This window comes from Numida meleagris, chromosome 6 (genome assembly GCF_002078875.1).
Source record: "Numida meleagris isolate 19003 breed g44 Domestic line chromosome 6, NumMel1.0, whole genome shotgun sequence".
NCBI lineage: Eukaryota > Metazoa > Chordata > Aves > Galliformes > Numididae > Numida > Numida meleagris.
The window spans coordinates 25,752,784-25,765,561 of NC_034414.1; the positions used below are offsets into that span (position 1 = coordinate 25,752,784).

At 39.7% G+C, this 12,778-nt stretch overlaps 1 protein-coding gene across 1 annotated transcript in view; it reads right to left on the bottom strand.

The window, feature by feature from the left end:
• Positions 1-12,778, bottom strand: part of SPTBN5 (spectrin beta, non-erythrocytic 5) — a 97,440-nt gene that overhangs the window by 62,845 nt on the left and 21,817 nt on the right. The window contains exons 15-27 of the mRNA XM_021402228.1: positions 12,443-12,595; positions 11,781-11,911; positions 10,340-10,591; positions 9,329-9,616; positions 8,476-8,722; positions 7,596-7,735; positions 6,235-6,334; positions 4,427-4,597; positions 4,170-4,334; positions 3,161-3,387; positions 2,135-2,321; positions 1,475-1,675; positions 174-290 (exon numbers count right to left, since the gene is read on the bottom strand). Of these exons, the coding sequence (XP_021257903.1) occupies positions 174-290; positions 1,475-1,675; positions 2,135-2,321; positions 3,161-3,387; positions 4,170-4,334; positions 4,427-4,597; positions 6,235-6,334; positions 7,596-7,735; positions 8,476-8,722; positions 9,329-9,616; positions 10,340-10,591; positions 11,781-11,911; positions 12,443-12,595 (2,379 nt within the window). The remainder of the gene's footprint in view (positions 1-173; positions 291-1,474; positions 1,676-2,134; positions 2,322-3,160; positions 3,388-4,169; positions 4,335-4,426; positions 4,598-6,234; positions 6,335-7,595; positions 7,736-8,475; positions 8,723-9,328; positions 9,617-10,339; positions 10,592-11,780; positions 11,912-12,442; positions 12,596-12,778) is intronic.

The following is a 12,778-nucleotide window of genomic DNA, read 5'->3' on the forward strand; positions in this document are numbered from 1 at the left end:
AAAGAAGATTCTAGCTTTGTTAAAAAAAATTTGCTGATGGATCCATAAATTCAAATATAGCAGTCATTCCTTCCTGAAGCAACACAGCAACTCAGTTCCTTAACTTAATCACAGATGCAATCTTTGAATATCTTTTATTTAATTTTTCAAGAATTAAAAAGTTTCTGAAATACCTTATGTTTCTTCAGGAGTTTCAGTGTTCCATCTTCATCCTTACCATAGTCCTTGCTCATCACAAGTGGACGCTTTTCCGCTATCCAAGCCTCCAGGTCTGAAGTATTCATTAGAAACTATCAGTTAAAGAAAAAGCAAAATAATGTCTGTGTCAACTTCCATAATACTCATGTTATTCTTTTGACCTAACAAATTTGAAGTAGAGGGTGCACTATAAGGTCTGCTGTAATATCGTATTGAATAACAAATAAAGACTATTTAATTCTAAGGACTACTATTCCACATGACCAGACTAAGTTGCAGGAATCTTAGAAGAAGCTGGGTGTCATTCCTGATAAGAAATGAACCCAGGGGAGACTTCATTAGCTTTGTCACCTCCCTGAAAAAATGCTCTATACATGGTGTTTAATTTATAGAATCCTTATATAAATTTGAACATGTTATGAGGATTTTATACATTCTGTTGCTCTTTCAAATAATATGAAGGAGGTCACAGATGTAAGACATCAGTGCAAGATAACTGAGGTCTTCTCCAAGCATGAAAGCTCTGGAGATAAATTTCTAAGGAATTCAAACCACCTATAAAGATCAGACTTTGCAAAGCCTAGAGTGTGGACAGCTCTTTACACAGGTGGAGGAAATAAAATCCAGATGATTAAATTCTCCAGGGAACATACTTTAGGTGGACCTGTGAGCACTGTGCAAATATTGTTTATGTCTAAAAATCTACCTATGTCATCTGAGTAACTGCACTCCAAATGACCCACTGAAGACTCAATAAAGTCTGGATTATCCAGATACGTATTTGCCTGTAATTTTTTTTTTTTTTTTAAGCAGGCTAAAATTAGGGTCCATTATCTTGTTGAAGTAATAGGGTCAAAAGTCCTAACTTGCATTAAGTGGAATGGCTTGATCAGTCTCTCAGTATCATTTTGTTGCCTGGAAAAGACAGACTGGAATGCACAAGAGATCCCTTCTTTTCTGATTTCCTTTCAATTGCTTAAGCCAAAGCCTGACACTGTATAAAGACACTAAAGAAGGAGCTGCTTCTTGGAGAAATGAGTGTCCTACACATATCCATAAGGGATGGGTACGGAGTCCAAGCCAAATCTGTAGAGCACCAGCTCTATATTGGTGACTGGCAGTCCAGCCCTCCATTCCCATGAGTCTGGCACCACCAGTCTGAGCTGAAGTGAATTCCAAGCCCATTAAAGGGAGACATTAAAGCTGTTTTGTCATTCACTTAAAATCTTTGGTCCTCTTGTTTGTCTGAAAAAGCTACTATGGGAGTAATTTGTACCTCTTGGAAGCCAACTGAGTGCTGCAGCTGCTTCATCCTTTCCTCACAGGCTTTCTCCAGGCCCTGCCAGGCAGTCACAAGTTCCTGGCATTTCTCATTTATTTTCTGAGCTGACGGATGCTGGCTTGCAATCATTGTCCTTCCTTTATCCAGGACCCGCTGGACTTGCTGTTTGTGGGCATTCACTTCTGCCTGAAATTCCTGGGGATAAGAAAAAAAAATGAGGAAGAAAGGAAGGATATGTGAAGACAAAGAAGGGCAGTAAGTATAGAACTAAAATAGTATGAGAGCATGAGAGTCAAAATATTTTACCCAGACCACTACTCAAAGCAAAAACTTACTTTTTCTATTTAGTCTGAGGTACAATAGCTTTTTATCCACTTGTAATGGGAAGAGCTATAAACTTTCTCAGAATAAGAATATTGTAAAACATGGCAAATTTCACAGCTCCTACAGGAATTCCTTGTTTGTTCTGGAAATCACCAACACTCTGCTGACTTGTCTCAGTGTGCTAGAATCACATTTCAGTGAGTGTTGCACTAGATTTTGCTTGAAACAGCCTCCCTGGCGGTAAAGGAGAATTATGCAGGTGCTAGTTTGCAGGCTGTGGTGATGTGCAGTATGCCAACAAATGATCATAAACCTGATGAAAGAAGATACCTTGTGTTTTTGCAACAAGCTCTGAGCCACATCCAAGGACTTCCCACAGTTGGTGGAATTGGCAATAGGCAATCGCTCATTAATCCAGGTCAGCTCCATGTCATGGTAATGGTAGAACTCATAAAGATCCACTGCAGCTTCCAGCAGCTTACGCCTCTCATCAAGAGGTGCTTGCAAAGACTCAAACCTAGGGGTCATCCATTAAAATATATATGTTAAACAAAGCTTTATCCCCATCCTACTAAGGGAATTAGGCTACGATATCACAGTGATGATTACGGAACACTGGATACTTCTCTGCAATTAAGATTCAAAGGTTAGTGTTGGCTGTATATACAAGAACTGCTCCTCCAGAAGCTTACTTTTGGCAAGTGTGGAAGGGATTTGTCCACGGCACAGGGAATGGGAACAGAGCTTTATGAAGCTGTGATGCTCATGACAAGCCTTGGTATACAGCCTGCATGGCTCACGGCTGCTCCTATAGATAGTGCCAGTGCTCGGTTAACAACTCTCTCACCTTTCTAATGTAAACCTACAACTAAAGGGGAATACAGTTAACACACTATCTATGCCTCAGTTTCTAGCCATTTAAGTAATGTTGCTTGGAAGAAAGAGAATTTCAGTCAACTTTTTAGTTTAGACTAAAAACAATGAATGCAAGCAGAGGGGAAAAACAGTTTTTCACTTTTGAAGCCAAAGGCTTGTCCTGTGATGTGTTAAGGAATTTAGTTACTACTAAATACTGATCACTGCACATTTTAGCAAGTAACTGGATGACCTATGGGTAACTAAAGGACCAGAGTAGGAGTGCAGCAGGCAAGAAGCAAATTCCAGTAATAAAGGTTGAAGTCTGTCACGCAGCAGCTGTGCAGGTATAGACCAAAGCACAGCTGTAGCAGAATGAACAGGAGAAAACATTCCTGAATATGGGTTAAACTTAATCAACAGAAAGACATTTTCTAGAAGGTGGAACAAAAAATGTGATATGATATAAGGAGCGGAAATAGAAAAAGAGCAGTACTTCACCTTTTTAGGTATTTTTGTGTTTCATCCAGAATTCTCTGAGAGTCAAAGTGATTGGTGGCCATTTTCATTGCATGAGACACAATAGAGTTCATTTTCTCTGCCAGCTCGTGTGTCTCATTTTCCAGCTGCCTGTGCTGCTTGAGTAGATCACGGCTGGAGCGCAAATCATGGCCTGTCTCTGCTTCCTGAAGAACCTTCTCAATTTTCTCTATCTTCTTTTTGGCGTCCTGTAGGGAAAAGGTTACTGCACATTCCTACTAACCTTGAAACATCATTTTCTTTCCCTCAGCTCCTGTAATGGCAACTTCTTGGATACAATACTTAAATCCCTATGTCAGTTCTTGGTAACACCATGGCCAAGTGTCTTTAAGTGACATCTCCTGGGAATATTTTACTTTGCTCTCCATTTTGGTGTACCTTTCTTTCTGAGCTACTTAAGTACATGACTACAAAATCATCTCTTTGAACTATCTTCAAATACAAATAAATCTCCAATGGCTTCAAAGTTTAGCATTTAAATTCAATACAACAGCAGTTTAATTAAACATTGATACCTGGACACAGCTTCAGAGCATATTTTTCCTCTCACAAAATCTGCCTGAATTACTTTTTGAATGTAACGCTGTGCCTTAAACCTCCATACTGACTCCAAGCTGACATGTTTGTTTGCATAGGCTTGAGCCCTGCAGAGAGTTTTGATTGGTTTCTCAGTCTGGGATAGCCAGATATAGCGTTGAGCCTGAGTTCAGTAGCTTTGCATCTTGGTGCTGACACTGTTATCCTGCTCATAGCTTCAGAGTAAGTTTGATTAGCCTTACACTAGGTTTTCTTTCCAGAGATTGCAGAAAGTGATCTGTCTTGTGTCCAAGCACCTCAAAACATGCTTTTATCTGCAGAGTATTCTGCTCTTTTTTTTTTTTTTTTTTTTTTTTTTTAGGAACATTTTATGTCAACAGAGTAACCAGGTTCCTATGCTAGCCCCACCCTCTGCAGCCCACCACCTCCTGACCTGCAGCAGTTCCATGAGCTGTTCTTGCTGCCCGGCTTGTCTCAGCTTGTCACCTCGCTCTATCATCTTCCCATACAATTCCTTCCACTTCTTCTCTAACTCTGACATCTTCTTTTGGATAGAAGCTGCAGCATAATGGTCATCTTGAATCAGCTGATTTCCTTTCTGGAGAAACACAGCACATCACATTTTTAAATCAGATCAATGTCATGAAGCTTGCGATCAGGTGGAAGACTTAGCTTCAAAACTGTCTTCACCTTTATCAGTGTTGCAAAGTGCTTCTCATTAGCCATCATTTCCTTCTCAGCGGCCTCATGCCACTTCAGTTTGCGTAAAACATTTGTTGGATCACGGTAGGATTCATCAGATGCAATCTTGTACTTCTCTTCCATCCATATCAAAAGCTCAGCAGCATCACGATTGAACTCCTTACAGAAACAGATAGGATTAAGTAGATTTAAATTATGGTTTTGCATGGATTTTCAGTGCATCCTTGCCACTGGGATAAAGTCCTGATTTTCTTCCAAGAGTTAGGAGAAGTATTCTATTTTCATATGAAAGTTGTTCTGTATAATCAACATTTTAAATTAATAAGTTATGATATTGAATCACTATTAAGTTCTTAAGTTCTCGGAGTGGTATCTTTTAGTCCCTCTTTTACCACAGTTAGTAATCTGTTGAATGCTATCGTCAGCAAAGGTTTGCATTTTAGACAGACTATTTTAACCATATGTGGTCCCACCCTCCAGTATGACTTCGTGTCTCAGCACTGGAAGCTAAATTCTTGCCTAAAGTACAACTAGTGTTAATTATTGTATACAGTCAGCATAAGGTAGTGTGTCCCAATTATGTACTGTACACTTTTGGTAGATGTTTCCATGCAGGGCTCCTTACAGGCAGAATAATTATTATACTTATTGTCTATACATTTATTCATAAACATTCTGAGTGAATGTAGCAAATGGAGTCCAAGGGATGTAGAGCGAACTTGCAAAATTTGCATCTACAACAGAAAGATGGGATAAAGTGTCTTGGAAAATCAAATTCCTTAGGCAAACTCCTTTGTATATATAGTAAATGAAAGTATTAAACCTGGTAAAAATGAAACTAAAATGCAAAAGAAAAAAAAGAAAAAAATTAATTTTCTCCTAACTAATGCCTTTCCAATTATAACACGGAATGACTGATTGCACTAAGCATGAGAGAACAAGCATAGGTAACACTGCAGTAGCAGAACCTGGCTTCATCTCTATGAAGAAAAACTGTAACTAGGAATTCAGAAACTGGGTAAGAAGTTATCTACTAATGGTTATGGAGCATCACTATCTTTAAGTAGTACAGAATCGTAGAATATCCCAAGCTGGAAGGGATCGATAAGGATCATCAAGTCCAACTCCGAATTTTATTATAAAGTAGGAAAACAACTCTGTTTCTGCAAGTTGTGTGGTCTAGAAATATCTTTCCCCAGGAGAATGAGCTTCATTCCATCTGCAAGGCTAACCTAATTTCTGAAGAGTCCATTCAAATACTAGTGTTGTCCCTTCCAGGTTTAGAAAGTGCACTTTTATTAAAACTTCTGCAAGAAGAACTAAGCTATTTGTTTCATTATGTTGGCAGCCTATCACAAATTAAGCTAAATGCATTGTAGCTTTTAAAACATTTTTAAAGAGTGTTAATATCGAAGTTAGAATGTATAAGGTATTCTCCCTAGTTACATCAATCTAGAGTGAAAGGTTAATTTGTGCCAAATGACTAACTCCCAGAAAAATATTAAGAAATGAGCAGAATAAACTTATCCAGTAGACAAAACTTCCTGTTGACATTTTTCATGTGATGTCTCCATTTTTGGTTTTTAATTTTGCTATGGTTATAGTTTTGTAAGATCTAATCCCTACGCATCGCCTCCTCCTTGGAAAGTGACATTTTTCTGTTTCATAGCCAAAGGGAAAGTGGAAAGCGAGCTGAAGTAAAAATGCTCAGCAGTTTGAGATTTGTCCCATACTAAGACAAACAGTAAGCTTACTTCACACATGCTTGACTAAATCTTCACATTCAGTCATTTTACCTGCAGCTGCAGGGAATCCAACAACCTCTGTTTTCTCTTGGAATTGCTTTCTATCAGCCGTTCCCATCTTTGCCGGAGTGTAGCCATTCTCTCTTTAATACTACCAATGAAAAGAGTAAGTTCAATGTTGTAGTGGTCATATGGGTCCATGATTCTTCTGTATTCGTTTGTATCATATGACTGCAATCTAGTTCACACATTTGTTGATGGAAGGGATATGTAGCCCTGTCCTATGGCTTTGCATGGCTTATCTGAAAACCAGCTACTGCTTTCCAGCTACCCTAGATTTTCCTTCTGAATAGCTGTATTCCATTAGTGAATTGCAGTCATGTAAATTTGACTGAAACATCTAGGCCTTTATAATACCCAATTATTCCACCATAACTAGTAATTTTATCTGTGATACAAGTGCAGTGAGGCTCTGGAATAGCCTTGTAATGATAGTAGAGCTGTCAAGAAACCTCGTTTTAAGAGTAGTTTTATGAATTTATAGAGGGAATTTTCAAGATGTTATCATTTTTAATGACAAAGCATGAACTGTTTGACCCAAGAGGTCCGTTCTGACCCTATATTTCTAATTGTTATTTACACAGAGGTCCCCTTACTAGACTCCAGTGGATCTATAGATGACACTTCAGCTTCCACTACAATATGAAGGAGCTGTTCTTGATGTGTTATTATTTCCTTACAAAGTAATTTGTAACTTTTTAACAGCAAACACAGCAGTTCTAATACATGATACTGGTAAGTGAGAGAAAAATTTAACTGTGCAGACATTTAATGTATTTATGTTAAAGAGGTTTTAATGCTATTAGTTTATAATAAAAGAAGAATTATTCTAGAGTTCTGTAAAATCCCACTTTTAACCTAACTCATTACACTCACTTGTCCCAAGAGCATAGCATGTTTGTATCTTTTTGAAATATACCCTTTTCCCTGCCCTAATTCAGCAGATCACAGCCTGGAATCATATCATAGTTTGGCTTGGAAGATCATCTGATTCCGACCTCCTCCCAGGGACACCTCCCACTCAACCAGGTTGCTCAAAGCCCCATCCAGCCTGGCCCTGAGCAACTCTGGGGGTGGGGCATTCACAACTTTTCTAGGCAACCTGTGCCAGTGCTTTACCATCCTCATAGTAAATAATTTCTTCCAGATATGTAATCTAAACCTACCCTCTTTTCTACTTTGAATCCATTGCCCCTTGTCTTTGGAGATGAACAGAATTCTGCCTCAGAGAAAAGATTTTGATGTCAATCCAATCATACTGGATCATTTATTAACGTTAAATACTTTCAGTGGAATTACTGTCTTTTCTATCTCCTCCTTTGAACAAAAAGGAGGAGGGCGTCTGGACTTACGTGTGAGATGCAAAGTGCCCACTTTCTATTAGGTCCACCCCATTTTCATTAAATGCTTCAATTCGTCTCTTTAGCACCATAAGCAGTTGTTCAAATTCCTGATGTTGCTTCTGCAGGCTTCGAACAGCATCTACATGATCCTGCATTTAAGAAAGGAAATCTGATCAATTTTTTTATTGGTTGTATGTTTTTCCTGTAGCAATGATAAAAATATTGGTCCTTACTTTTCCCCTTCTCTTTCAGAGACAGACACACTGTACATTTAGCACATGTCTAAGTGTGTATATATGTATAATTGTGTATAACACACTGTGTGTATATATAGCCTACAAACAAGCAATAGGTGCGCTTAGGCTTGTGTCATATCTTTGTGTCATGTTTAACCTGTCATATGTTTGTTCCTACCTTATGGTTCCATTTTCACTTTTTAAGAAAATCTGTATTCTGCATCTGGGCTAGCATATCTATAATTAAACACATCTTTATTCCATATAGTTGGTCCCAAAATAACCAACTCTTTCAGCTGAAAATATAAAAGGTATATTCCTCCTTCACTAATCTCGTGAATATTGTCTACATTTGTTTTTTTTTCCCTTCATGGCTTCAACATTTTTAAAATACTCAATGAAAAGAAAAAAAAATCAATTTTATTTAAACTCAGGTTTCTATTTCAGTGAAAAAATGTTAATTATGTTTAAGCTCAGACCTTTCTCATTTTCATTATGCATAAGGACATGAGAACACAAATAAGAACCTGGTAGTCTAGTTTCAAAGTATGAAAATGCCATGACCATAAGAATGAGGAAGCTGATCTAATTAAGAAAATTGTGCGACTCTCTGAATGGAAGTACGAAGAAACAAGATCAGCGGCTGTACATACCCCAAGGTCATCACCCCGGAGAAAGGCCTCATGGCTAGAAAGGGCAGCATTGATACGATCTCCCTCCCTGTTGAACTTCTGCAATTCCAAGCCATCCTGCAGCTTTTTCCGTCGCTCTTCCCACATATTTTCCAGCTCTTTGTTCTCCTGTGCAAGCCTTTCCACAGACAGGTGTACATCTCTGGTCCTACTGTTACTGGGTTGTTTTTGGATTACTTTACGCCCAAGCTCTTCTAGCTGCACAAATCTTCCCAGAGAATGAAAAGTGAGACCTTAGTGCATGTGAATATATTAATTCTCTTATACAGCTCATGGCAGTACCTAAACACTAAGCTGCCCTCCCTCCTTCTTGCTCTTTCCCTGCTAGCCATTGAAGTACACTACACAGTGCATGTAGTTGTTTGCTCAGGGGTACAGGCTGAAGGTAGTAGGTAAGATTTCTGTATAAGCTGCCATATAAGTAGGCTTTCCCATTAAATGAGCAAGAAGGGCCAACTCTGTGTCTAGAACTTGATAATGCTGCAAAAGAATAGAACTGAAAATGATGGCATCTGGAAGCATAAAGCATAGGAAGGGAAGAACTGAGGGAACTGAAAGTGCAGGTGGTGTTATTCGAGTTTCAAGAGAGCTTGGGAAACTCTCTGCTCCAACACACATCTCCTCCTCCTTAACATCAGTGTACAAATGCAACGACTAACTGGATTTTGTCTTCAGCAGTTTCCTTTTGACACTAAGTTTCATGAGCATTTAAATAAACAGCATAACTTTCATGCATAATTTATATACACAATAGACATGTTTCATCTTCATGGTGCTGTTGAGATATCACCCCATTCTGCTCTTTCCAGCCTACCTTTCCTTCTGAGACCTTATTTCTTTCAGAAGGTCCTGATGTTCCCTCAGCAGTTGCTCTGCAGAAGCCACGTCCACACCCATTTCTTCACTTCTCAGCTTCTCCCTGATGCCTTCTGCCCACAGCAGGAGCCTGCGGCTGTCTTGCAGGAATGACTGTTGATTTTGGGCCTGCTGCAGAAGGTCATGCTTCCTTTGGGTCTCCAACTTGAGGCTTACCAGAAGCCTCTCCATGTTCTCCACCTGCTCCGTGATGGCCTTGCTCTCTGCAGGGTTGGTGTCCTTAATGCTACAGCAAGAAGTAAAACACAAAAAACTGGAAGAACAGCTTCAGATATTTGAAGCCTGAACCAAACCCTTTAAAAGTAAGAAATTTGGATATGTACACTTCTGTTAAAAAGAAAGTCAGCTAAGGCACCAAATACTCCATACCAGCAAAAAATATTGCTTTGAAAACATTGTACCACAGAACATATAATTTAAAGGCTCTTTAAAGACTCTGGTAATATTCTTGTGGTTCAATTGTTTCTGTACATTGTGAATGTATAGAAGACTCAGAAGTAAAAAGCTTTACAATTTCAAATTCAAACTGCAGTGCACAATTCTCAGCTACTCTTCCTTCATCTTTGTTTCCCCTGATGATCCTCTTTCATAAAGAGGATTTTATATCTATATAAATATATATCTATATTTATATAGATATACTAAATTATATCTAGTTCAAAATGTGCGAGTAACTCCCATTAGTACAGGTAACTTGATAAAGTCACAGTCTTGCTGTATTTACAGATACATCCCACAGCAGCAAAGCCTGGAAACAACCCCTTCACCAGTAGTCCAGCCACACTCAAGAGAGAGGACCTCAATCCAATGGGCAAGTTGGTTCATCAGGCTGCTAAAAAGAAACTTGAAAGGAAATTTCACAAGCTACTCATTCTCTTAATAGCCATCATTTACAACGTGATCTTAGAGAATTAGCAAAGAATATGGAAACAAAGAGCAGGTTCCTTACGATTTTGCAACACTTCTCAAGTATTCAATTTTCCTCTCCATCACTAGGACCTCTCTCTCAACTGCAGACAGTTTGCGCTTGTCAGATTCCAGCCCAGCAGGTGTGTTCCCTGGTTCCAGATCCCTGAGCTGGCCCATCTTGTCTTGTAGTAGTACTCCTATGCTCTGACAGTCCTGAAGAAATGTCCTCACATCAGCCACTCCGATCAGCTCTGAGCCCTTCTCCTCCTTCAGAGATTCCATATGTTGCCACCTTGGAGGGAGAGAGAACTCAATTACTTGCACATAGCCTCAGCCACTACCCCAGAACTTGCCTTCACCTAAAAAATAGATTCTATTTATGGCCTTTGTTATGCAGAGTTCTAGCCAGGGTAAGATTTGTTTCTGGATTGGATTCAGAAAGCAAGGAGGGAAGCATGTGATATACATTCTTTTTCTGTTAGATAAAATTTTGTGTAATAGATTTAATCAAGACTTCAGTGGCCTGAGGAGAACGCCAGTACTTCAACCTTAAAGTTAATCTCAGTGATATCTCAAACAAGTGAATCCTGCTCAGGTGATCAAATACCCTAAACATGATGTAAATAAACAACACTGGTCAAACTGGGACTCAGCAGTGCCTCACAGTTCCAGCTGGGTAGAGTTTACAGGAACATGCATACAACAGGTACCGAGCTACTTGGTGAAGTCAAATAGGATTTCACGTTCCTTGCAATAATTGTGAAGGGCATCCTCACCCTAAGCAATATCTCACTGTGAGGGCACCACCCAGTCCTGGAAGCAAGACATCTGGCTCAGGGCCAGCTAGTGCAGCCCAGGGCTGCCCCATTCCTGCTAGAGACAGTGGGGACTATTGGGACTCATGTTTGATGCTAGTTACTATCCTGGGTCTTTCCTGTTCAATTCCCTCTGGGACTGGCCTTGCCTGCCAAGGCCTCTCTCCTTAGCTTCCAGTTCCCCATGCCACACAGGGCAGCAAGTGCTTGCTGCACCTCGGCAGTCAACTCAGGCAGTTTGAACCATGACCTGTTCCCATCCAACTTCCCTGTGGAAACCTCGACCTTTGGGAGCTGCCAGGTCTGACCCCAGCCCTTGGGATCTTCTCTTATGAGAGACTGCTACAGGGCTTGGGCTAAAGTGCAGTCCTGCTGCATCACAGCCCTGCCTCAGCCTAGCCATGGTCCCTGCTGAGTCCTTGACCCCCTGTTGAATCCAGGGAGCATCCCCTGCCACTTTGTACCATTCCCTGTCTGGTGGTGACTGCTGCAACTCAAAAGAGCAAACTTCAAGTACATTTAAAATCCTTCCCTCATCCAAATTCTGGGATTTAATAATCTATCAGTCTTAAATTCTCTCAGTGTGGTTTAGATCAGGCATGCAAAGGTCAGCTCTCCAATGGTCACCACAAAAAATATTCTCCATTTTACCAGTAGCACCTTTACCTGGCATTGATTTCTTCCAGCCAAATCTGGATCTCAGTGTATTTGCCAGGACTGTTCTTTCCAAATTTAGTAGCTAGGCTTTCAATTTCTCCCAGCTGGCCTTTTCCTGCAGCCAGTTCTGTTAAAAAGCTCTAAAATAGAAAAGATACAAGAATGCAGAACTTGAGATTTTTCCTGTTCTATGGATGCTATTCTCAATAATTTCTATATGCATTTATTTTCCACTTTGTCAGGTGACTTCTGCACCTTGCTGTTCATCTTCCTGCCTGCTGACACAATACAGAGCTGCATGTGCAGTTCCCCTATAGTCCTGACCTCTCCTGGTATACACACTATGTCTGTGTACCATTCCATAGAGATGCAAGTGCACTATAGGATTATTTTCTTCATGTGGCATTTTTTTTCAAGTGCCATAACATAAACCACAAAAAGAATCCTTTTATACCACAATATTTGTATCATAATACCATGTCCACAGAAGTTAAATAGAAATCAGCTTCAGTAAGGTTGACATAGTTAATACCAAATAAGTGTCTGATCTATGCACAACACCATGAGTTGCAATGCATGACAAACTCTCAAAATTTAGTTTCTCAACTTCTTCCATTCTCCCATGGTCAGTCTGATTTAAAAGGTGTCATTTGTAAGTGGAAAGAGGATACCTGATATTTTTGTTGCATGACTTCCACGTTGTCTGCTTGAGGCTGAAGAGTCCGAAAAATGTTCTCCTTTTCTCTCATCCATGACTGAAACGCTTCACAGGAGCTACAAAAGCGGTAATACCCAATCATCTCCTCCAAAGCCTTTTTTCTGTCCTGTTAAACAGATGAAGAATTGTGCTGCTGTAATAACTACCTGGCCTTTTGAAGGAAAAAGATCCTTTCATTTAAATTAACTAAAATACACAGACAGTAGCTTCATAGTTTTGCCAGGTACTGCTGATAGAACATGTTATCTTGAGCTCAAAATATTTCTCCCCAGAGCAACAGTGATTTAAA